This window comes from Daucus carota, chromosome 1 (assembly GCF_001625215.2).
Source record: "Daucus carota subsp. sativus chromosome 1, DH1 v3.0, whole genome shotgun sequence".
Lineage (NCBI taxonomy): Eukaryota > Viridiplantae > Streptophyta > Magnoliopsida > Apiales > Apiaceae > Daucus > Daucus carota.
This window is the reverse complement of record NC_030381.2, coordinates 40,833,121-40,857,777: the sequence shown is the minus strand read 5'-3', so window position 1 is coordinate 40,857,777 and position 24,657 is coordinate 40,833,121. Positions and strand designations below refer to the sequence as shown.

Sequence of the window (24,657 nt, the reverse complement as noted above, 5' to 3'; positions counted from 1 at the left end):
TCCACGATTACCAACTGATAATGTAAGAAGTCATCGACATCTACTAAATTAGCATATCAACTGTTAATTTAATACTTATAAATTGGTGACTATATGTCAAAAAAAAGACAATAGTCACATAGGTTGAACAAAGAAAAGTGGCAACTATTTTGAAAGATAAGTTATAAAAAGTCTTGATTATATATCGAAGACTTCGAAACCTATCAATTATAACAATACAACAAGGAAATATACAACTATGCTTTCCATTAGAGAGGACGAATATTTTCCTAAATGTTGAATGCAAAGAAAGAATTAGGGAACTGTTGCAGCACACCATATCTCTTGGATATATATTCAAACTTTGTATTTCATTTTTATGTATTCATTAAGTAGCAACTAACGTGCAATCTAGAATATTTAAGCAAGACTAATCTATAAAGTTTTGCCCTTCAAATTTTGTAGGCAGACAAGTAATTTTACTTGAAAGATTCTTCAATATAGAAAATCTTCAGGCAGAGAATCACAATCCACTTGAAATTTTGAAAAACCTCTTGTTCTTAATTTTTATCTGTGCAGTTCTATTATTCTTGCTTTTGGATATAGTTGAAGTTTAGAAAATTGATAAGTTCTGTAGATTGTATTCATCCCATTTTGTAACATAGCCTTATTGTTTGTATTGTTGAATTAACAAATTTTTATAATCAATTATGATATCTCGTCTGTTGTGAAGAATTATTATACATACCAGTTTATAGGCCGTGCCATTCACCGGTGATTTATATCATTTGTAATTTTATCATTTATATTTTAAATTTAATTGAAATACAAACCGAACATGACCGAATTTTTAAAAGTTTTGGCTTAATTGATAATAATTTTTTTTTATTATAACACATTATATATTAAGCAGACTCGTAAAATAATACCGACTGGCTGATAAAACTCGACCGACCAATAAAATTATTAATATTTCAGTTTTAATATAATAATAATATATAATATAGTATAATATAAATAAATATTATAGATCTATGATATTACTTTTAAAGTGACAATATGGAGTAATTAAAAATAACATCAATGTATTTATTTGAAACATATCATCGGTTATATATTAATAATTATATATATTAATATTTGTTATATAGGTATGTTACATGTGTTATTCCTAGAAAATCGGTTTCTTTGGTTAGAAATCTAAAAAAGATAATGGCGTTGTAGTTAAAAAAAGGTAGTCGCTATGTTGTCTAATGTTATTTTTAGAAAATTGAGTTTTTTTTAGTTAGAAAAATATAAAAAAGATAATAGTTTTACCTAAAAAAGATACTTGATTATATAAGTAGGTCCATAATATTTTAATTTGAACAGTACAGATAGATAGTTCTTAAATTCAAAATACAAAATTATCCCTATCTCATAAATTACTCTTGCATAATTATTTTATTTTTTAGATTTAATTATCTAAAATACGTTTGTTGTAAATTTATTTGTTTTAAAAATATCTTTTGCATAATATTTTTTTAAAAGTTGCCCATTATTATATGTTAAATATAAATATTGATGCGGTAATTCATGAATGTTAGTTTAACAAATTGAAATGATAAATTAAAAGGTTTTGATAAGATTAGCTTGATTGACATACCCTTTTTATATTAAGTAGTCACAACTTAAAAGACGAGATTGTCAGTCATAAATAGTTTATTTATAAAAATGTTGTGCGGTTAAGTGAATACAAATATTTATGCATAAAACGAAAAACCAAAAATGAATATAAAATAAACATATTTAATTGGTATATGTGGGGAAAAATGGGCAGAACTCCTTTGTGACAATTTGGGATAACAAGTCATATTTATGTTGTTTGATTTCGGGTTAAGATAAAATTATTTAAAATTAAATAAATTTGAAAATTTTAAAATAAAATCTTAATTTCAGATCAGCCGGATAATTTTCTGTTTTTTGAGCAGTCGGATAATTGTTTGTTACTTTCAAAATTTGTTCGAGTAAATCCGACAACGGGTCGGGTTCGGGCTGAGGAAAAAAAGCGCGGCCCATATGAAACATCCTTGACCAAAGCCCTAATTCACTAGTATAAATTGCAACGAAGACTTAAGTCCTCAAGTTTCTAGGGTTTGAGCAAAATGGTAAGCAATTTTGATGAGTCTACAACACATACAACAATTGTATTGTATGTAAAGATAGAATTAAAAGGAATGATTGTATTGTATTGTTTTGACAGGGAAAAGCAGGAAAGGGAACAGGAAGTTTCGGGAAGAGGAGGAACAAAACACACACACTGTGTGTAAGGTGCGGCCGGAGGAGCTTTCATCTCCAGAAGAGCCGCTGCTCTGCTTGTGCTTATCCTGCTGCCCGTATCCGCAAATGTATCTTCCGCTCTCTGTTTTTTTATTACTCGTTTCAAATTACATGTCCTGTCGAGTCAAATCGATCAAATTTTGACTGAAATTTACGTATATTATTTGCTTGTAAGTAGCAATGCTTATAATTTCCGGCGTATTACCTTACTTCTGAATTACATTTAAACTGACTCAATCTATCATACAATTGGAATGGGATTTTAATCTCCACCAAACAAACATTGTCTATCCAAATCCCTTTGGCCTCGGGTTTTAATTACTTTTAAGATGCGGGTTTTATGGAAGAGATTGCTTCATTTTGTATCTTTAATCTTCTCTAGGGATTGCTCTGTGATTCTGCTGATATTGTTTTTTTTACAAGTCGTGTGGATCAGTAATTTATCTTAACCAGGCGGCCAGATATATTTATTTATATTAAACTAGTTATTTCTGTAGATTAATGTTTTTTTTTTTTTTGCTTTTTAAAGGTTGATCATTAATGGTTTTGGTTTCAGATAATTGGAGTGAAAAGGCCATCAGAAGGAAGACAACAGGAACTGGTCGTATGAGGTACCTTAAACATGTTCCCCGCAGGTTCAAGTCCAATTTTAGAGAAGGTAATTATGATTCTTCTCTCCTATCCTCTAGGTTTCTGTCTATTACTTTGTACTTGATTTCTTCAATTTCTTTTTTTTTTTTTTTTAAATTATTTAGGTACTCAAGCAACTCCAAGAACCAAGGGAATTGCAGCATCTTAAAAGTTCATTGATGAAGATAGTTCACAGATTTCTTTGTTTTATATTAAACTCAAGTTATTGATTTTGGAATATGTAGCTTTTTGCTGTACCTCAGGTTGGACTTATATCCCATCCCCACCTTCGTAATACTCTATGGATGTGTTAAGTTTGCCTTGCAACAGAAGCATAATATATTTGATGGAGCATGTTGTGTAATTCAATTTAAATTTGCAATTTTACATATACTGATTATCTATTCTTTTAAAGTTAAAAGTTGGAGGTTTGGACGTGTGTATTATGTTTTTTTAAGAACTCATACATTGGGGGTTTAAGGTATGGTATCTAAAGCCCATACCTTGTGTGATTAAGGTACAAGTTTCAAATTTTATATTTTCCAACCAAACAACAGGTATAGGTCTGGAATAGACAAAACTCATCCGTGATTCCACAACAATTGAACCAAAGGACCCTTTATACTTTCATTGTGGTTTCTGTGCATTTCACATTCGAGCTTTTTTGTGTGAGGCATATATGGATGTTATATTCGTTGTCCATGATGGGTCCTCTTTAAATAAGTATCATACATAGCTGAGTCTTGTAAAATGAATTTATGCCCTTGAATTTTCCCCAATGGAAGTATATTCAGGGGCATAATTCATAATGATGATATCATTTTGTTGCTATAAATTTGAGCTTCTGTATATACTTTTGTTTTTTTTTTTTAAGAACTTACATCTGTATATGCTTATTGCAAGTTCCTGCAATTAAAGAGGAATTTCAAGTTACATATATTACACGTTGTTTGGTTTCCCAGAAAAGTCTTGAAAATGTATTCTGTAGAACATTGTTTTGAATTATATAGATTAAGCATTTTCATATGGTGATGGGATCCATGTGGAAATGAATTGCATGTTAAATTTAGCTTTAATCCATCATGTCATTTAGTCAGTGCACATTTGAATTTCCTGAGCATGTGTATGGTTTTTGGAATTTTAGGTTATAAGAAAATACTTTAGGTCTTGCTGCAATCTTTGGTTAATGATTGTTTTTATTTGACAACATTTTTCACATTATTGATTCTTCGGCCATCTGCATAAACTACATACGAATTGTGAGACTGGTTGGGGAACAAGGGGTGGTGTTGGTGAGATTCATGTTTGATATGAGCTACAGATATCAATTTTAATAACACAAGTCTAAGTCATGGAAGAATCCATTAGTCATGCAGTCACAATTTCTACACTTGACAAAACAGGAAAATGTATCTACGCGACTGTGTCATAGCAAATAATCGTTTGCTCCGACATAGGAGAAAGAAACAACTTATAGTCGGAGTGGAGAAAGAGAACATAATGTTCGCAAGTGTATTACAGAGGATGGCAAGTAGTTTCTAGTTGATCATTAGTTTGCTACAACCAATGGACAGATAAATTTTAATATCAGAAGTCGCATTCATAGAAGAATCCATTCGTCACAAACTTCACAATGCACAAAGCCATAGAATTTGTCCATCATGCGAAGCTGCTCCAAGGATGGCTAATGTGACTCTAATGCTCTTGAATCAATTTTTAGATCTTTGGTATTGTCGATATGGCTGTACTGTTTCCTATTCCACCTTGAAAGTTAACTAGGAGCTTGCCACACAAGTATGATGAGATGAAGCAGTGATTCTTTGCTGTCCAGAGGAAACTGTACCACATCAGGTTAATTACCAATGCCATCCGTTTAAATCTCAGTTCTGAAAACATAAAATTGAAATTAGTTAAGAGATGACACAAGTACATGTCATATGCACAAAAGTATGTGCACAGGTGACAATAATAGAACCAGTTGTGTCTGTAAATCACTTTTTTAGAGATGTTGCAATCTGGTCGAAAATGGCGACGGATGTCAGAAATGGAATATACAAGATGGAGAGGGTGATGGTGTTAAATAGGAGCTCGAATAATTAATGGAGACAAACTACAGGCCTTGTGGATTCACTCCACAAGCATCACACTCAAACAAAGCTTCCCTCTGTGATTTCAGCTTTATGTTCCCCATGACCTTCATGATTAAGTTCAAAAAAAGAGGAAACAAAAGCACAAACAACGCACTCATCAAAATCACAATCGTTACATTCATAACCCAGGTTCTTCGCACAAAAATGACAAAGAATAAAAACGTAAATATCACTGTCAGAGCGTGGTAGTAGAGCGAGGGGTATTTATGTAAATTATGTTTGTAGTTCTTTATTCGTGTGGGTCCGCACAAGTCTTGTGACAGTTATATCATCACCAGTACAGGTAAAAATGGAAGTGCCTGCAACTGATTTGTTGCAAGTATACATAGAGAATCCTCATCAATAACATCATCTTCTTCTTTCAAGCTTAGTGGGAGCTCCGGATGGTGGCTGGATTACTACACTACTTAGTCACTGCTCCCTTTTACAAGCAGCCTACCGAAGCACTCCCTTCTAAAGGGGTGTTTAATTCATGGTTAATGAGCCCGATTAACAGGAATCGGAACCTCAATCCCATGCATGGGTGTTTGGATTAGTTATTTGGTGGTATAAAATGGGAACCCCAATCCTCTTAGGTGGTTAAATCATCCTTTTCCCACCCCTAGGGTTTCTACATCATTCCCAATCCTGTTAACGGCCCCTAAAAGATGTGTCGGCTCATCCTTCCAAATTGTTTTTTCAAGGGTCTTCACATATTCCAAATTAAAGAAAAAGCACTCGATTTGTTTTAATCACTGTGAAGAATCAAACCCCTCACTAAGTTGGCTTCTCTTTGGGTCGACAGCATTACTATATTAGTAATTGAAACCTGCTTAAACGATTCTGACAAAACACCTTAAAAATTCAACCTAGAACCATAGTTTTCTCATAAAAGATAATTGGCAAAATAAGTTCTCACGCTTAATACCAGTATAAAACATTTCTTTAATTTAAATACAACATTACTATTTCAATTCTGCGTCTCAATGTTTGCCCACATAGTTCAGTACGACTGGAATGTGCTAAAGTAGTCATCATGCCAAACGTTAATAACCTATCTTCCTTGAGCACATACAGTTCTGTAAAGTTCTTAAAACTATTAGTCTGCTGCTTATAAAGCTCAAATACATAACCCAGTCATTGGCTTCAATGCCGCCGCCGCCGACATTAAGACACGTCCATCATCCAAGAAACTCTTCTTGATGGATATAAAAACTACGAGCGCCTAGTACAAAGGCAGGCCACCGCCAGAATATTCAACTTCCTGCAAATGAGAAAGATATATTAGTAAGTGTGTAACCCAACATTTATACTTTGAAAAATATATCACCCAACAAGTATCAAATGATTGAACCTTGATGCATGAATATAGTGGCAAAATTACCCATTTAACAGTATATAAGCCTAAATATATGTGTATTAGCCCTAATTTACTGAATATTTTGTTTCTCTAACTAGATGAATGTCTTCTCTCAATATCTCTCGGCACATGGATGGAGAAATTACATACCAGAATCTTACAGGAGTGCTAACGTGGCTCTCTCAGTGTGCTTTTCAATATATGACATAAAAAGATAGCATGGTAAGTTTTATGAATCTCTCTGTCATCAGCAAAAATAATCAAAGCACCAACTCAGAAAAAGTTGAGCCCAGATGAACAAAGCATCAATTCAAAGGTGTATGAAGCCAAAACTTAGCTACAAATGGATATCAAATTGTTTGTTTGCTATCTTTATTAATGACTGGAATCAAATAACTGCATTATCAGTGGAATGGAAACATTTTCCTTCCTAAAAAGAGTATTCACCCAACAGTATGTATGTTCTGATTTTGTACCTCGTATGTTCTTACATTGTTACTTGTGTGTTCCATCTACACATATGATTGTTATGGCTATCTAACATAAAACGAAGGGGGCACACTCTCATGCACGTCTTTATCGCTCTGTGCACTTGCGTGTGTATGTGCACACCTCTTTCATATTCTATTCTTAGATATGTAAAGTATAAGTAACCAACATGTGCTGAATCTATCAATAAAAGAGTATTTAGATTATATTTCAAAATATAAAGCTTAAATTTTAACTAAGGAAGCTTAGAGTACAAATTACAAAGCCTGAATCACAAGCAAAGAAGCTCAGATGATAGATGCACAATGCTCTGGACTCTGTCGCTTACAATTCATTAGACCACGGAATAGATAGAGTGTGACATTCAGGCCATTGATTCAAAACCATTAAAGTTCACTTCTTTAAATTTTTTTTACATTTTGGTCCCATTGAAGGTCGATATTCCTACTATAAGCTTACACTGCTACAATAGTTTGATCATACCTTCAAAATAACAGCAAAGACAATAAAATAAACATAAAAGAAAAATGGCGACACAAACCTGGGCAGGAGGTAAAGATGACACCCAGTCTGATGCATGGGTTGGAAGAAGACCCAGAGTATTGAGCTGCCACAAGTAGTGTGAAATGAACAAACCACTCAGATTATATCCAAATAATTGGTGTACCACATATATGCGATGGATATTTTCTTACTTTCCAGACACCAAGTGCTAGAGCGGCCAAATTAAGCGCAATGTAGAGTAGTTTGGGACCAAGGAGATCAACTCTCCCATCCTTGTAAGGCTCGAAAACTGTAACAGAAGGTTTAAAAAAGACCTACTTGAGATGCAGAAGTAACATAATGCGCACACGATAACATAGGGCGATAACATAAGGGTATAGCATACAAATGCTAAAACTTGAGTATAACTATTTACCCAAGCTATTTGATAATATCAATTAGAAGTTTCTAACAGACAAAATCCGAATATTATTCTATCACTGCTACACCAGCAATTCTCTTGATCAAATTTTATTATGCTATTTTTGATCAGTTCTGTGATGTTCATATTCATAGCTAGAAAATATACATAATCAGTAATCAGAACAATGACGTCACAGGTGTGTAATTCAAGCAAAGAGATAGCAATAGATCTGTTAAAAGCTCTATAACACAGGAAAATGATATCTACAATAACGAATGTGTCTACACTAGAACACAGTAAAACCATATCTGAGATTATAAATGTATCTATGTAGGTTTGTGTGGACTGTCATGCTATCTACCTTTATCAGCATGTGATGATACCAGATGCTTCAAGAAAAGTAAATAAACTTCTCAAGCATAATTATATAATTGATGTCATATACCTATTACCTAAAATTAGGAACTTAATTAATATATCAAGTTACCCCACAACCTGCACCCAGAACCATCTTCTATTTCACTAATGCAGCTCAGGCTGACAATATAATCTAAAACTGACACAGAGACACACACAACCAGAAGCTGTATAAAGTTATGTAGCTTTCAGTGTTACCTTTCCCAACCCCTTGAAGCGCACTTATGGGCTGCCAAAGAGCAGAAAACGTGATACCGATGCTGAATAAATGCACTGTGCTTCCAGCCATCCACATCATAAAGCCCATCATCAACAAATTCTTGGAAGGAGCTTGTGCCACTTCCCATGCTTTCTGCAGGAATACAATAGCTATGAGTTTACTACTAATCATCATCACGAGCAGATAAAAGTGAAAAATACAAAAAACCAGTATAATAAATTACTGAGAGAAACCAAGTAGCAAATCTTGATCATACAAATTAGGGATGACTAAAACGTTAAACTCCCTCCAAGTAATCTAAAAATTAAAATGCTAAAGCCAAAAGACGGATTTCTATTTTGCTTCTAGTCGATCACAAAAACTATACAAACACTCACACACACATGCTTTTCAGCAAGTCTTGAAACCATTGACCTCTCATACTGAACATATAGGGTGTTAGTTAGGCTAGCGTGGCACATACCAACATTTTTTAGTTAATTTGCAAGGAAAAATAGACTTTTTAACATAAATTTAAAGCATGTTGCAGAAGTTCATCCCAGATTTCAGGGAGTACAGCAAAAATGAACAAATAATGTTGTGACACGATACTGAGAGAGTACTTTGTAGTATGTTTAGGGAAGTGCATGCTAAGACGATGCTTCCATTCTTCTTTCCAAAAAATATTAGTACTAAACTACTAATAATTATGAGTTAAATATTGCTAGTGATATAGTAATATGATGACAGGTCCTATATCTAATGTGGAAGATTTTACCCTTTTCCATTGACCCTTTGGTACTTTTCCATTTCATGCACCTTCTTCATTAGCTACTTTGCCTAATTCACAATCCTACTTCTAGCCATGTGGACACTCTCAAAGTCCAGTATTAATTATAAACCTTGTGCCGCTTTGGGCTTCTGCACACAGACAAACTGATTTTGCATCATATACTACAGTCTGATGAACTTTTTGTAGATGGTAAGAATTTATAAGTATACTATATAAAAGTTTTGCCCGGTTTGGTTCGGGAGAATGGAATGGAATAAAAAGGAAAGAGAAATTGAGGTTTACATTGAAAACAACTAAGGTAGGAAGGAAGAGTAAAAGATAATGACAGTGTTCATATTTTCAATGATGAGATTTGTGAAGAAATGAGCAGGATTGCGATTGCGATTGCGAATGGAATATTCCTTCTCAAATTGGGGGTTTTGCGTTATAACTTCTAATATAGATTCCGGAATATGAAATGGAAGAAAGTATACAGTTATCGATATCTCTATGCTTAAAATAGTATTAATTACATTTCATTCCCTCCCAATACGATCATCCAACCATAGACAACGTTAGAGATGGATATCATTTATTCATTGTTAGCTGGTAGTGGATTACTTTAATGGCGTACGGAGTTTGTCCATTAGCTTCGTTATTTTCCATTTATAGTCTTGGATGACGGTTACTGTGTTTCTCGCTTTATTACTCCACATCAAACTTTTTCCTATATGTTAGTTCCCGCCAATTATATTACCATTAGACAACTTTCAATTGTTATCCTGCATCATCTTTCGTCAATTTAAGTGAACTAGTCAAATGGCTCGAGATTTAGTTTGTGGCTTATAACTTTGGTTAAAATGAAGGCAATTTTTCTCCTGTAATCCCTAACACGATCTAGTATCATCATTTACAAAAAGTCAAACCTACAAACCAAAAATAAAAATCACAAACAACAAATAGCTACAATATAAACGGCAATTACAAACACTTGCGAGAAATTGAGTCACATATAACCTAATTCGAAAAGAATTGAACAAATTGGAGAAAAGAGATATTAGACCTGGGACTTCCAATTAGCTTCAGCATCTTTCTTCTGCTTACTCAACGTTGAATCATCCTGAGCAACAGAAATCAAGAATCATAAACAAATCGAAAAACAAGACAGAAGAATAGAACAGAGGATGTAGAGCGAGAGAAGAATCGAAACCTGATCGTGAGAAGAACGAGAGAAGCCGAGAGGATCGGGGATATCACGAGAAGAAGGATTAGTAGAATTGTCGATGAAATCAACGGCCCATCTGCGTCCTGATCCTTTACCTTTGTCCATCTTGTTGTTTCACAAAACACACACTGGTGTGATGTGTGTGTAATAGGTTATTGAATCTCTGAAGATTTATGGATCCAAGTTAGTGATCTGTTCCGAGTCTGAGTAATACTAGTTGTTGTTACACACCCAAGACTGTGCTATTGGGCCGCCTGCATATAGACGACTTCTCTTTACCTTACAATTTCCTTCCTTTTTATTTATTTAATTATTAATTATTTTATTTAGTTTTATATCTTTACTTTACAAAAAATTACTATTAAACTATTACCGATAGTCGTTTAAAAGTCATTCATTAACCACGATTAATCCTTGTTTCGTAGTTCGCCGAACTGATTAAATAATCAATTATTTCGTTAATCATTCGATTAATCCCAATCAATCAAATTAATCCCCGATTAATACGGTGACTTTACCGACTACCGATCGTAGAGTAACGGAGGTCCAAAAAGTCAAATTTGAAAAATATATCAGCTCTCAAATGAAAAATACTCCATCTATTAGAATATGATAATCATTTGACTTTTTTCACGTAGTTTTAAGAGTTTTGACCCACATTTATGAATATTATTTTTAAAATTTTATTTTTGTAAATAAAAATATGATATTAATGTATTTATTTAGAAAAAAAATTTAAAATTTTTCTTTTTTAAGTATGCATTCAAAACTATCAAAGATACATGCAAAAAAAAAAAGACTATTATATCCGAGGGAGTATTTGAAGAAGGATTCAAACAAAATCTTGTAACGAGATATCCATCTAGCGAGGTGAAGGAGAAGAAGCTGCTCAATGATTCATGAACATGACTATGAGATAGGCAAAACGCAAACTATCTTCAGCAACTTGATCACTCAGAGCGGTCAATTTGCAGGTACGAGGACTTCGTAGTAATACCAAACTCTTCTTAATCCATTGCATAACTTAGGGTGTGTTCGGTTCATGGTTAATGAGTCCAGTTAACGGGAATCGGAACCTTAATCCCATAACAAGTGTTTGGATTAGTTATTCCCACCCCTTGGGTCTGTTTGTGATTGCACTTTAAAATTATCGTCCGGTTAGTAAAATTATCGGCTAAAAATACATACTTTTCTGGCAAAAATATAGTTCTTGCTATATATAAGAGTAATATCAAATAAGTAATACCATACGGGACCTTGATTACAAAATCAAGGTCCCGTATGGTAAGTTAACGATAGACTTTTAAGAGCTAAAAATACATAGGGGCCGTTTGGACAAGCTTAAAAGAAGTGACTTCTTGCTTAAAATAGAGAAGTGGAGCAGAAGTGAGAAGTAAATAAGTTAATAAAGTGTTTGGAAAAGAAGCAGAAGCTGTGAGAGAGAAGTTAGGATTCTCAGCTTTTTAAAAGTGCTTCTACTTCTTTACACAAACGGGTCAAGAAAAGCAGAAGCCAGAAGTAGAAGTTGATTCTTACAAACAAACAGGCCAATACTTTGCCGGTAAAAATATAGTTCTTGCCGTACACAAGAGTAATACCAAACAGTATTACCTAATCAGTAATACCAAAGGGGACCTTAATTACAAAGTTAACGTTAGACCTTTTAAGAAATATAGATGAAAGAGAACATAAAATAAAAATAAAACATTTTTCAGCATGATCCTCGACACAGAGTAACTGGTAACATATTTCAATCTTACATAAGATTAAACAAATTTTAATCTTTATTGTTCAATCTTACATGTATGATATCTTGTGTAAATACTATAGATAAAAAAAGCTGTTATATATGTACAATTTGTCAATTTATTCCTCTGTATGTTCTGTTTAACAGAATCTGTTATATGAGAAATATTTCATAAGAATAAATGAATTTGTATCAGGATATATCTACAAAAATATGTCATATATCTTGTACAATGGGAGGTGAAGTATTCTTCATATGTACTAAGTTAGAAAGTGTAAATAAATTTTTGGATGAGTAGAAGTTGAATCATGCAAATGACATATAAAAGCTAAATCGAAAATTTGTTAATATCTGCTGTACTCATGCTATATTAGCCACATAAGGCGTCACATTTTTCTTTCCCTCCTAAACAACAAAAGGCCAGATTAGAAATCTCATTTACTCATTTCTCCACATGGAGGCAATAAAGTTTAATTTAGTACTAGTAATTTTAGTGCTGAAAGTGATTAGTTTCCATGGAGTTAGTTGTGGCAGCAGCTTCAGACAAGTTGAGAAAAAGAGGAACAATTTAAAAACATATGTTATCAAGAGCATTCAGGTAATGTTACTGTTTTTTCAGTATCAGTATAGTTATTCTTTAGTCATCCTCTCTTCAGCAAAAAAAAAAAAAACGAGAAAATATATAATTTTGATCCATATTGGCCTGTACTCTCGCGATGAATGTTTAAATATTTTCTCGTTTTTGTTTGCTAAATTATATTTTTTTTGTTTTATTATACAATTTGCATACTCATATTGTGAAGTTCAAGATTACATATGTTTTGCAGAGTGAAGATGGGGATATAATTGACTGCATTGACATTTTGAAGCAGCCAGCTTTTCGCCACCCTGCTCTGAAGAATCACAAAATTCAGGTTAGTTATCAGCCAATTAGCTCATATTAAGTATAAGAATTATTAATAAGAATTTGACTGTGCTTTATGATAATAAGTTACCATCTTTTTATACAGATGAAACCAAATTTCAATCCAAAGACAAAGGTTACAGAAAGAGAAACAACACAATGGACAAGAAAAGAGGATTTTGAGAGGATCATAGTGACTTCACAAGTGTGGCAAAGAAATGGAATTGCATGTCCCAATGGGACGATACCCATCCGAAGAGTCCAAAAATTCAAGAAGCTTCGGAAAAATAAGTATGGGAGGAAAAATCCTACTTATCAGGTTATGCAATCTACTGACACGCTTAATCTTTTGCTAGCAAACCACTCGGTAAGTGTTTATATATGTCATATGTACCAATGATCTTATTTGAGACCATAATTTTTTCTAGCTGAAATGAATTTCATCTTCACTGACTTAAATTCTTTGGCTATATTAAATTGCTAGACTGCTGTGCTGATTGCCCAAGGATTTAAGTACACCGCTGGCAAATGCGATATAATAGTTTGGAATCCAAATGTGGAGTCGGATGATGAGTATAGTACTTCTCATGTATCACTCAGACATGGTCCTCTGCATGCGTATGAGCAAATTGAATCTGGATGGGCAGTTAGTATATCCATCAACTAAACTAGCACTGTCGTTATAAGTGTAGAATTATATAGTTCCATAACGTATCTGCTTATTGAGACTACTAGATGAGAATTGATGTTTTGGGAAACGATTCAGGTAAATCCAGGTGTGTATGGGGATCGCCAGACTCGGTTTTTTGCTTATTGGACTGTAAGTTTCTGTCAAACTGCATGCTCAGCAAATTTTGTTTTTGCTTTGAACCAGCATCCTCAACTAGTCTATAAAAGTTTATATAAACCCCTAGCTAAAGCTTTCTCCATCTCGCGTGCTTAAGTATCATATCATCAAGTATAATTAGACTAAGCTATTTGTTTTTTGCTATACGCTGGGCCAAAAAATTAATTTTAGGTGAGATAATTGTTTAGTGAATGTTATTCCTCACCACACTTTCTAGGCTGATTCATCAAACAAGACTGGTTGCTTCGATCACACTTGCCCTGGATTTGTTCAAACAAACAATGAGATAGCACTAGGAGCTGCAATCTGTCCCATCTCAAAGCCAAATGGTCTGCCATACAAAATTACCATCTACATTTACAAGGTGCGGAGAATGTTTTTGTGTGTTTTACATGCTCTTAAATTACAAAATCTACTTATTGACTTGATTGTAACAAAACTTACAAATAACAATGTCATTACTGATATATGCATGCTTGTGAGGACTTAAATGTTCTTGTTGCCAGTTACTTCGAAGTTTATGCAAACAGACTTCCTAAAAACTTAGATTTCCAAACACAAAAATGATATTTAGGTGAACCTTACTCGAAATAATATGCATAGCTTATGAAATATCTAAATTTCTGAGCAGGATTTTATCACTGATAATTGGTGGTTACAATATGGAGACAATATAAACATTGGGTATTGGCCACCAGAATTATTCAAAATGTTATGGTATCAAGCTAATGTGGTTCAATGGGGAGGTGAAGTTTATAGCACAAGAGTTGGACCAGTTCATCCACACACAGCAACTGCAATGGGAAGCGGCCAATATTCAGACCCTACTGGTCACTGGATCAGATCAGGCCAAATTACAAGAATGAGGGTCCAAGAAAATGGGCATGAATTAAAGTTCCCTGAATATGTGTTCCCTTATTCTGAAGAGTATGACTGTTATGATCAAATATATGTTAGTGATTATATCGACGATCCTGAGTTTTATTATGGTGGCCCTGGTAGAAGTTGGAGGTGCCCTTGATAAAAGCACTAGTCATTATATCATGCAGGAGGATAGCTAGTTACTAGTTTATAATGTTATTCCTTTTCTTGAGTTTTGAAGGAGATTTCTATGTTATTCATAAATTAAACTTCTGATGACAATATCTAAGTTAATCCACATGTGTTCATACACGGTGTTTCTCGTCTCATTGTTACTGCACGATTCAGATAGGTTGCAGCTTCTTAGTGGCTCTACACCACATATGTATAATTTCCTGATTAGCAGTTAACTATGTTTTTGATTACTATGGTGACACTAATTTCCACCAAAGGCGAATAACTTCTTCCCCGGCTATGTGTGCTTTTTACTCTGTTCAATTCGTCTTCTCTTAGACTTCTGCTATTCATTCTAAAGCATCTTAGTTGCTTCTAAAAACAGCTCACAACACTAGGTATTATGTATATTTTTGTTAATTAGGATACGACATCTTTACAATGAGGTGACCCTACTAAGCCTTGATTCTGAAATTACACACACGGGCACAGGCACAGGCACACACACACACACACGCTATGTGTTATCATAATAAAAGGCTTAAACTTGCATTAAGAACATGTTAAGAACGCCTAGAATCTATTAACAATATGGTGCTGATTTCTATGATAATCAGTATACACAATGCAGAAATTTTATAATAGTTTCCTAATGATTTATACTTCAGAACTGTCTTTTGATCGGTCTATCATTGTGATGCCCGCCAAATCTTAAACAATGTAGTATTGGTACAGAAACAACAATGGACATATGTTCAGAAAGTATTGTGTTTGACAGAGACTTATATTTGTTTACTCCAACTACGATACAAAGGATCCCCTTAGTTTAGCTGACAGCTAGCGTATATAAGAATCATCTCAACATTATGAATATGTTATATATAGAATTGTTCTGCAGTGTGTCAATGGCACCCTGAATCTTTCTTTTTCTGTCACTAATACGCGATGTCTAATAGTACTTTCACAGGGCTGCCTAGTAATTTAGCTTTTAGTGAAGCAAGTCCAGAATGGATGAACAAAGCTGACAATGCATGGCAGCTTATTGCTGCAACTCTAGTCGGGTTGCAGAGCGTGCCCGGGCTTATTATTTTGTATGGAGGTGCTGTCAAGAAGAAATGGGCTGTAAATTCTGCTTTTATGGCGCTATATGCATTTGCTGCCGTTCTTGTTTGTTGGGTATGTTGGGGTTATAGATTATCTTTCGGTGACAAGCTTATTCCCATCTGGGGAAAACTTGATGTTGCTCTGGAGCAAAAGTATCTCCTTAAACAAGCATTTTCAGGGCTATTTCCTAATGCTACCATGGTGTTTTTCCAGTTTGTTTTCGCAGCTATTACTTTGATTTTGATAGCTGGGGCTTTGTTGGGACGTATGAACTTTCATGCATGGATGTTGTTTGTTCCGTTGTGGTTAACGTTTTCATACACTTTTGTAGCGTTTTCAATCTGGTCACTTGAAGGTTGGTTGGCAACTATGGGAATCATCGACTATTCAGGTGGCTATGTCATTCATTTGTCTTCTGGAGTGGCAGGTTTCACAGCTGCGTATTGGGTAGGAAACTTATATTTCTTCTTAGTATATAAGTTGCCGTGTTTTTTGAGCCTCAAGTGCTGGTGCAGATAAAAGAAATGATATATGAATGTATGCAGGTAGGTCCGAGGCTAACGAAAGACAGGGAAAGATTTCCCCCAAACAACATCATTCTTATGTTGGCAGGAGCAGGCCTGTTGTGGATGGGCTGGACGGGGTTCAATGGAGGAGATCCTTACAGCGCGAGCACTGATGCTGCTTTGGCTGTTCTGAACACCCATGTTTGTGCTGCCACAAGCTTGTTAACTTGGCTCATACTTGATATGTCATTTTTCGGGAAAGCATCTGTTATTGGCGCTGTTCAAGGCATGATCACCGGCTTAGTTGCCATCACTCCTGCAGCTGGTACTACTATAAAAAAAAAAATTCCCAAACTTTTCTTTTAATTTGTGTTCGCTTATTGCTGTTACTTAAGGCCAAATATGTTGATCAGGGGTTGTGCAAGGATGGGCTGCAATTGTGATGGGACTCTGCTCCGGCTCTATACCTTGGTTCACAATGATGGTTGTGCACAAAAGATCAGGGCTTCTACAGAAAGTTGATGACACCATGGCGGTGTTTCACACACACGCGATTGCTGGATGTCTGGGAGGAATCCTCACCGGTCTCTTTGCAGATCCTCATTTGTGCTATTTGTTCTATGGAAGCTATAAACAATACGTAGGCCTATTCTATGGCTTCCAAAGCGGACTTACCCATGACGGGATAAGGCAGATTGGAATCCAGCTTCTTGGCATTTTATTCGTCGTTGGAGTTAATGTTATAATTACAAGCATTGTATGCCTAGTCATTCAGCTCATAGTTCCTCTGAGGATGTCCGACGAAGATATGGAAATAGGAGACGAAGCTGCTCATGGCGAAGAAGCTTATGCTATATGGGGACAAGGAGACAGGCTTCATGAGAATTCCAGGTTTTCGACTTACAATGATCTGGAAGATCCAGAGAAGAAGGTCAAGGCAGGAGGTAATGTTGAAATGATGTGAAGCTGCATTTGGTCTGGTTTATCATGTGTTTGAATGTAATGTTTGTATTGCTTAGTTGGTTTTCTTATAGTTTATGTAGACACCATGAATGTGTGGCAAAGAACATTAATAAAATTGTAGGAAGGCTGTTATGCAAGACCACACTAAGAGTTAATAAAAACTTTCATGTACTTCCAGTTGTGGAGTGAGGCTCTGGTTTCATTTCTCAACACACTCAATTGTACCTTGGAGTAAGTTTAATGTGCTTCAGTGCTTGACAAAAGATAGGCAAATAAGTATAGGCACAAGTACTGTGAATGTGACTCATTCGGATGAAAAAAATAGTGGATGATTCACTTAAATAAATCTCGAAAAACCCATGTTTGATTAAATTGACCGGTCTTGCAAATCTTCAATAGTAGATATGTTAACTCCTGTTTGCAAGTTGTGGTCCTCGATACATGTAACGTTCAATAATGGTCTGTCTTGATTTACTTCTTTCCCTGCTAGACTTGCTTACAATATATGTTTTCACACGCTAGTAAAGTGGAAATATCTATTTTATGTAAGGGTCCTGGTCCCTGACAACCGTTTGTCAGGGACCGTTTATATAACACACTACCAGGGCCGTCGGATTTCTATTCGAAGGGTCTGGATTGAAGCTTTTTTTTTTTACTGATCCGTGGAAGGGAAAAACTCCGATCCGCGGAAAATTATAGCGGATTGATAAAAAAGAAAAGCTTTCATCCCCACCATTAAAATACAGATCTAAAGGTTTTATGTTGTGTGTTGGATAAGGGCTCAATGACAATCGACTGCTCTGGACCAAAACCCTTTATGTAATATGTTCTTTTTATATATTTTGTGTTTTCGGAATAAAATATGGTTTTAATATTTTTGCCCTTTCATCGAGACCTTGTCAACGAAAGGTGTGGAAAATTTTCAATAATGTATTCGGTCGTGTTACAGATTCTATCCTATATTGTCCCATGTCGTAACATCTTATCTTATTTTAAATCGTTTCTTTTCTTACGCTATCTTATATTTTTATAATAAATAATTATACATACTCACCTTTTCTTTCTCTCTAGTAAAGACACATTATTGAAATCGAATTTAAGTGAATATATCTTAGTGACATAATATTTTATATTATATTTAAAGATCAAACCATGAGATTGTTTGACTGCTCAACTACTAGGTAGCAAACATGATCATTGTATTTCACTTAAATAATAATAATATAATAATAAAATTCATCAACAAAAAAACTATTAATCATAAAATTTAAACTGTATTGGAATTTGGAACTAGTATTTTCCAACGTTTACTAATAGTAGCTTAAAAACACGTAAGGCATCGGCCATTTATTACATGTTGGGAGTGCAATTAAGTTGAATTGATAGTATAACTAATTCATTCATCTTAATATCTTATCACCTGCATCCTTTCATATTATATTCTGTGCAACTAGAAATTAAATCTCAAAAAAACAAAATAAACAATGAAAGACAAGCTCACGTGTACAAGCAATGTATAATAAATATTTTCCCATAAGCAAAAAAAAAAAAGAAAAGACAAGAGAAGAGAAGAGAAGGAAATGGTAAATGACATATGGTTGAGAGAAAAGATTGGGTTTCAACTAGGCCGACGAATAGATTTTAAGATGGATAGGCTTTTAAAGCCCCCACATGCTTTTAAACCCAACCATAAAAGCCCAAAACCAAGCACAATCTCTGTTGGATTTTTCTCTTTGTGGGCCTTTTATCCTCATCATTGCCCTATTTTTCCTCGTGCTATGTTCCCTTCCATCAAAACAAGTATTTTTCGTTTCTGAGCGTGATGGAAATGCATGTACATGAAATATCGAAAGAAAATATTGTAAAAGGAACATAAAAATATAAATTATTTAAATTATTAGTATTATTTAGTTACCACCAGTTCATTGCTAATTTTTATATAAGGCCACCGGGAGAGATTCCGTCAAAAAACAAATTTTGCAAATAGGGTAGAAGCTAAACCGACACAACTACATGTATTTTCCAGCTATTTTGTCACGGAGAAATTTTATTTTGATAAAACAATAATAATATAAAATAATCGAGAGGTGTCCTCGTCACAGCCCTGGTTTGATAAATAAAAGACATCTAGCATCGAGGCTGATGTTTATCTCACCCCAAATTCATGCACATCTCTCTCTCTTCGATGTGTCGCGTTCTCACGTGAATGGCAAACTTTCTCTGGTCCATTTTTTTTTCTTTGAAATAATGCACTTGCTTGTATTAACTTGCTTCAGAAATAAGATTACATCGAATAAACTCAAGAGCAGTATAATATCATTCCATTAGACCTGAAATAGAAAACGCAGTTCGAGCGAACAAGTAAATCACCGTATTCGCAGATCGATACTCAAATACTACTAACACTTCACTAAAGTGTTTCAACAAATATAGATGTTTCTCAAAAAAAAAAAAAAACAAATATAGATGTTAAACGAGTACAGTTAAGAGTTTATCATTCCTGAGTTGGACTCTAAGATATATAAATGTTAAATAATCAAATATTGTTATCATTATCATAAAAAATGTGAGGTACTTCCTCGGTTCGACCCTGAAAAAAATAGATGTTAAATAATTACAATTATCATAAAATTGTGAGGTACTTCACCCACATTATGTGCTTATATATTACGATATTTGTTTGTTAGAGAAAAAAAATTATATGTAGTAGTACTACTCAATTATCATCATGTAATATAGAGTGACTTATAATTATACTTGCATTCTAGTGCTATTTTAATTACAAATCACTTTTTATTATTATTTTTAACCTTTACTGACTTTCATTTTTTTCAGGATTTTGTGATATACAATAAAAACTTATCTATCTATTTTTGCTTTAATTAGTGAACGATGATGCAGTTACAACATATAAATGCTTTTTTTCGTTTTAGATATATAAATAATACTATATTTATGTATAGTTACATCAAAAATAAAATTCCTTCAAATCTATCTTTCAACATTTATATCAAATTATAAAAACAGAATTAACTATTAATATTTGGGGAACCTTCAATGATGAAACAAACGGGGAAAGAAATGAAGCTTAGAGCAAACTGTATTTTATTTTGCCATGCTAAATTTAAGGAAACGTAAATACAAAGGATCATGCCTGGCTGAAGCAACATGTGATGCTTGAAACATTTTGTCATTTACCTCTCCAAAATCTCTTAATAAATTCATGCATAAAAATCAAAATTAAATAAAGTTAAAAAGAAACCAGGTTTATTTTAAAGGATAGAGTGATCAGTAGTTCACTGGAACCTAGGGGATACATATGAAACATACAGCAAGGGCAATACTGCAAATATGCAAGAATCTAATGGCATAGAACAAGCTGGCATGCATAAAAAGCCACAAATTCTACACTCATTCTGCAACAAAACACTTGTTTATGCTCTCTTTCCTCTGCTCCTCTCCTCCTTCCATAAAAATGAGCACAACTCCAAGAATGCAAGCAGTGAACATAGGAGTGCTTCTCCTGTTTTGCACCTTGTGCAATCCTGCCTTGGCTGTCTTAGATGGTGAGTTTTTGCTCTCTGTCCATCTCTTAAGCTCAGTGTTCACCATAGATGTATGTTGTCTGTGATGTATCAATCCAAACATACTTGTTTTACCATGAGCTTGTTTCCACAAAACTCAGAAATTAACAACTACTTTGTAGGCTTAGTCTAACATTAACACTCTACACATGGTCATAAGAGTACTAGAGTTTCAATGTTAGCCGAATTATATATGCATGCGTATTTAAATTTCTGTAATTTTCTACTTGGGATAGAGTATCCTAAAGTTGGCTAGTTTTTTGTGGGGAGAGTAAATAAGTGAGTTATGTGTTAAACAAGTATCTGAGATCCATGTCCACAAATGATTTACTCATGTACAGTTCTAGGCTTTTAAATTCAACTTGTTAAGGTTTCAAGGTTCAAGTGTACATCAGTACATGTACTATAAAGTGGTGGTTATAAGGGTGATTTAGGTCTTGAAAAACAAGCTTGCAAACGGTTACCTGGTCCTCTGGGGGGAGCACGTGGTCCTTTGTAAAAAGTAGCAGTAGTAGCAGGAGAATGAGTCGAGGTGATGACACAATAAAATGCAGGGGCAGCATAGTAGCTAATTCTGCCATACAATTTGAATTTGGTTATCAACAGCCTGTCAAATATTTCAACTTACAATGTAAGCCAAACGGGCACATAGTACTATATATGTATCTATGTCAGTCCATATGCTAATTACTAGTATATGACTACTGGTCCAATTTCTGTAAGCTCTTTTACTGTTTCCTATCCAACTGCATAATAATTTATGTGCCTTTTTGTGACAAGCCGGGTCAAATCCCGAGTTTTTACAAAAATCGGGTCAAGTCCCATCACAAGTCCCCAAGAGATCATGATTTGTTGGTGTAATTGATAATAGTACTCAACTACTTATGCAACTAAAGTTTCTACAATCCCGGGGTGTTACACTTTTGTTTGCTAAATGTTACACGGAGCACGAAAGATATATTATGCACCAAGTATGTCTTTGATCGCGTAAAGGGTCATCGCCAAAGCAACAACAACTGGATTTTAACCAGCATAGTTCTAGTTCAAATTGTCTGTTTTCAGGTTAAAAATTGAATGGGATTTGTTAACTTGAATTCTTGATATTCGTTTGGTTAGTAGGGCTATTTTGTAACAAAAGGAAACCACATCATAAACTTTGCAGTAAAAGATAGTAACAAGTAACATCTTGTTCTGTTATTAACTTTTCAAAAAAGAATATTGTTTGTTTAGTATCATCAATTCGAATTTACTTGTACCACAGGGCTACTGAGCAATGGCAACTTTGAGCTCGGACCAAAGGCATCCGAATTGAATGGAACCGAAGTTCTAAAACACAACGGAATACCTGATTGGGAAATATCAGGATTTGTCGAGTACATCAAATCAGGACAGACACAAGGTGACATGTTGCTAGTGGTGCCTGAGGGAGCGTATGCAGTCAGGCTAGGAAATGAGGCATCTATTAAACAGAGAGTGAGTGTGATAAAGGGAATGTACTATTCACTTACGTTTAGTGCAGCAAGAACTTGTGCTCAAGAAGAGAAATTGAACGTGTCGGTGGCACCTGATTCAGGCGTTTTGCCCATGCAAACATTGTATAGTAGTAATGGATGGGACTCGTATGCTTGGGCATATCAAGCTGAGTATGATTACTCAGAGATTGTCATTCATAATCCTGGTGTTGAAGAGGATCCTGCTTGCGGACCACTTATTGATTCCATCGCAATCAAGGCTCTTTACCCTCCTAAAGCAACTAGCAGTAAGATATTTTCACCTTTCTACGTATTTGTTCCATTATACTATCATTCAGTTGCACGTCCTAAGGCCTTGATTAATTGTGTGAGCTTAAGTGGGCTCTTTAAAGTTTGGCCAAACAGTCAAGTCGACTTCATAGTTGATCACAAAGGCCTTTTCTTGCTAAGTTAGGTCTTTTCCTTAACTTATACAGCAACTTATGAACTCAAACAAGCGGAATCTAGTATTAATTGGATGAGGGAAGAAACGACAAGTAACAAGGACTGAAGTGTAAGTTTAGGACATTAACAAAATTAGACCTTCATATGCGACTCTTTCAGTTGATTAATTAGTATATCCGTCCATGCCTTGTTATGCATGTACTTGTAGATGATTGTCTATTGACTTTAAGTTCTTAGATTTAAATCTTCTTAGAGAACATACATGGCCTAGCTATATATTCACCGAGATCTGGATATTTATAACGTGTGGTCCTGTTACATTATTGTCATATGACTCTGTATCAGATACCTGTATCATTACTGGCACAACTTGTTATGGGGTAAGCAAGATTTATTACAGGGTCCATTCAGTCTCATTCAGATAATCACTTTCGACTTTGCGATGTGATGCCAAAAAGGAAACTATTTGGTTCTAATAAATTTTTTTTTTAATAAACAGAAAATATACTGAAAAATGGGGGGTTTGAAGAAGGGCCATATGTATTTCCTAACACAACATGGGGTGTTCTGATTCCTCCAAACATTGAGGATGACCATTCACCTCTCCCTGCCTGGATGGTTCCGTCTCTCAAAGCTGTCAAATACATAGATTCAGAGCATTTTTCGGTGCCACAAGGCAGACGAGCTGTTGAGCTCGTGGCTGGAAAAGAAAGTGTCATTACTCAAATAGCCCGGACCACTCCTGGCAAGACTTACCATCTGTCATTTGCGGTTGGAGATGCTAGCAACTCTTGTGAAGGGTCCATGATCGTCGAGGCCTTTGCTGGTAGAGACACTTTAAAGGTTCCTTATGAATCCAAGGGCAAAGGAGGCTTCAAACGTGCAGTGCTACGTTTCGTTGCCACGACTACTAGAACTCAGATCATGTTCCTTAGCACATTTTACACTATGAGGAGTGATGACTTTGCTTCACTCTGTGGCCCTGTTGTTGATGATGTCAAGTTGTTGAGTGTCCGTTATCCGCGTAACAAGGTTGTGTGAAGATGTTCTTGCTGACTATGTCTGAGTACTAATAAGTTTTAAGTTGTATACTATGAATATGAGTAGTTTTGTTTGAGTGAAACAAGATGTTTAAGTTTCATCCAATATATATTGATGTTTGGGCATGAAGGACTAATATACCTTCATATATATATACACTATTGTAGTTTTCCAAAATGGTATATGTATATCAGTGTGATTCTGTTACAAGTGCTTAACTGCTTATTTTCTTAACTTGTGTAAAATAAAATATATAATGGAGGTTCATTGCAATTGTTCTGCATGATGATTCTCAATTTGTTTGTTGATAAAATCATATTGTTTAATTGAATCAAGGCTACAAAGCATGCATCTAGGCTAGCTTTTCTTGGCTACATAAAGATCATTCAGGTAAGAAGATATTGTCAGTTACTTTCTCTTCGTAGTTCATATGCGGATATACTTTCGGGTGGTTCAGAACAATCCAATATTATTAACATATGTCCGACGAAAAAAGAGTGCTGGAAGAGAAAATTCTAAAATAGGTCAGCTTTCCGTTAGATGACACTATAACCCCATATACGTCAAAAATCTGGGATTTCATA

The 24,657-nt window shown here is 34.7% G+C and overlaps 5 protein-coding genes across 6 annotated transcripts; 4 read left to right on the top strand and 1 right to left on the bottom strand.

Annotated features, from left to right (window-relative positions):
- The first annotated feature begins 1,992 nt into the window (after window positions 1–1,992).
- LOC108193712 (large ribosomal subunit protein eL37z) lies at window positions 1,993–3,297 on the top strand. Its single transcript, XM_017360502.2, has 4 exons — window positions 1,993–2,126; window positions 2,222–2,366; window positions 2,855–2,956; window positions 3,054–3,297. The coding sequence occupies exons 1-4, from the start codon at window positions 2,124–2,126 to the stop codon at window positions 3,095–3,097; spliced, it is 294 nt and encodes a 97-aa protein (XP_017215991.1). The 5' UTR covers window positions 1,993–2,123; the 3' UTR covers window positions 3,098–3,297.
- A 2,623-nt stretch (window positions 3,298–5,920) lies between these two features.
- Window positions 5,921–10,703, bottom strand: LOC108204244 (uncharacterized). Its single transcript, XM_017373591.2, has 6 exons — window positions 10,412–10,703; window positions 10,265–10,321; window positions 8,429–8,582; window positions 7,602–7,699; window positions 7,448–7,513; window positions 5,921–6,321 (listed from the first exon to the last, which is right to left on the bottom strand). The coding sequence occupies exons 1-6, from the start codon at window positions 10,529–10,531 to the stop codon at window positions 6,283–6,285; spliced, it is 534 nt and encodes a 177-aa protein (XP_017229080.1). The 5' UTR covers window positions 10,532–10,703; the 3' UTR covers window positions 5,921–6,282.
- Window positions 10,704–11,260: 557 nt separating this feature from the next.
- LOC108222747 (protein neprosin) lies at window positions 11,261–15,146 on the top strand. 2 transcript variants are annotated; one of them, XM_064088493.1, is made up of 7 exons: window positions 11,261–11,400; window positions 13,001–13,087; window positions 13,184–13,444; window positions 13,562–13,723; window positions 13,844–13,897; window positions 14,142–14,288; window positions 14,556–15,143. In XM_064088493.1, the coding sequence occupies exons 3-7, from the start codon at window positions 13,184–13,186 to the stop codon at window positions 14,943–14,945; spliced, it is 1,014 nt and encodes a 337-aa protein (XP_063944563.1). In that variant the 5' UTR covers window positions 11,261–11,400; window positions 13,001–13,087; the 3' UTR covers window positions 14,946–15,143. The 2 variants fall into 2 exon arrangements, with proteins under 2 accessions (XP_063944563.1, XP_017252135.1); XM_017396646.2 differs by lacking the exon at window positions 11,261–11,400 and adding an exon at window positions 12,399–12,771 and having other exon boundaries at window positions 14,556–15,146.
- Window positions 15,147–15,846: 700 nt separating this feature from the next.
- LOC108199103 (ammonium transporter 2 member 5) lies at window positions 15,847–17,707 on the top strand. Its single transcript, XM_017366852.2, has 3 exons — window positions 15,847–16,510; window positions 16,609–16,894; window positions 16,983–17,707. The coding sequence occupies exons 1-3, from the start codon at window positions 15,905–15,907 to the stop codon at window positions 17,531–17,533; spliced, it is 1,443 nt and encodes a 480-aa protein (XP_017222341.1). The 5' UTR covers window positions 15,847–15,904; the 3' UTR covers window positions 17,534–17,707.
- Window positions 17,708–20,939: 3,232 nt separating this feature from the next.
- LOC108205381 (BIIDXI-like protein At5g11420) lies at window positions 20,940–24,283 on the top strand. The gene is made up of 3 exons (XM_017375324.1): window positions 20,940–21,098; window positions 22,378–22,875; window positions 23,532–24,283. Exons 1-3 carry the CDS (start codon window positions 20,969–20,971, stop codon window positions 24,071–24,073), a joined length of 1,170 nt encoding a protein of 389 aa, XP_017230813.1. The 5' UTR covers window positions 20,940–20,968; the 3' UTR covers window positions 24,074–24,283.
- Window positions 24,284–24,657: the final 374 nt, after the last annotated feature.

Excerpts from the sequence above, each read along its gene's own strand:
- LOC108193712 (XM_017360502.2), top strand. Across the intron at positions 2,367-2,854 it reads TGCTGCCCGTATCCGCAAAT|ATAATTGGAGTGAAAAGGCC; the intron begins GTATCTTCCGCT and ends TTTTGGTTTCAG. Across the intron at positions 2,957-3,053 it reads CAAGTCCAATTTTAGAGAAG|GTACTCAAGCAACTCCAAGA; the intron begins GTAATTATGATT and ends TAAATTATTTAG.
- LOC108204244 (XM_017373591.2), bottom strand. The coding sequence starts at position 10,531 with ATGGACAAAGGTAAAGGATCAGGACGCAGATGGGCCGTTGATTTCATC. Across the intron at positions 7,700-8,428 it reads GCTTCAAGGGGTTGGGAAAG|TTTTCGAGCCTTACAAGGAT; the intron begins GTAACACTGAAA and ends CTTCTGTTACAG. Across the intron at positions 7,514-7,601 it reads TAGCACTTGGTGTCTGGAAA|CTCAATACTCTGGGTCTTCT; the intron begins GTAAGAAAATAT and ends TACTTGTGGCAG.
- LOC108222747 (XM_017396646.2), top strand. The coding sequence starts at position 12,628 with ATGGAGGCAATAAAGTTTAATTTAGTACTAGTAATTTTAGTGCTGAAA. Across the intron at positions 12,772-13,000 it reads ATGTTATCAAGAGCATTCAG|AGTGAAGATGGGGATATAAT; the intron begins GTAATGTTACTG and ends TATGTTTTGCAG. Across the intron at positions 14,289-14,555 it reads TTACCATCTACATTTACAAG|GATTTTATCACTGATAATTG; the intron begins GTGCGGAGAATG and ends ATTTCTGAGCAG.
- LOC108199103 (XM_017366852.2), top strand. The coding sequence starts at position 15,905 with ATGTCTAATAGTACTTTCACAGGGCTGCCTAGTAATTTAGCTTTTAGT. Across the intron at positions 16,511-16,608 it reads GTTTCACAGCTGCGTATTGG|GTAGGTCCGAGGCTAACGAA; the intron begins GTAGGAAACTTA and ends GAATGTATGCAG. Across the intron at positions 16,895-16,982 it reads TGCCATCACTCCTGCAGCTG|GGGTTGTGCAAGGATGGGCT; the intron begins GTACTACTATAA and ends TATGTTGATCAG.
- LOC108205381 (XM_017375324.1), top strand. The coding sequence starts at position 20,969 with ATGCTCTCTTTCCTCTGCTCCTCTCCTCCTTCCATAAAAATGAGCACA. Across the intron at positions 21,099-22,377 it reads TGCCTTGGCTGTCTTAGATG|GGCTACTGAGCAATGGCAAC; the intron begins GTGAGTTTTTGC and ends CTTGTACCACAG. Across the intron at positions 22,876-23,531 it reads CCCTCCTAAAGCAACTAGCA|AAAATATACTGAAAAATGGG; the intron begins GTAAGATATTTT and ends TTTAATAAACAG.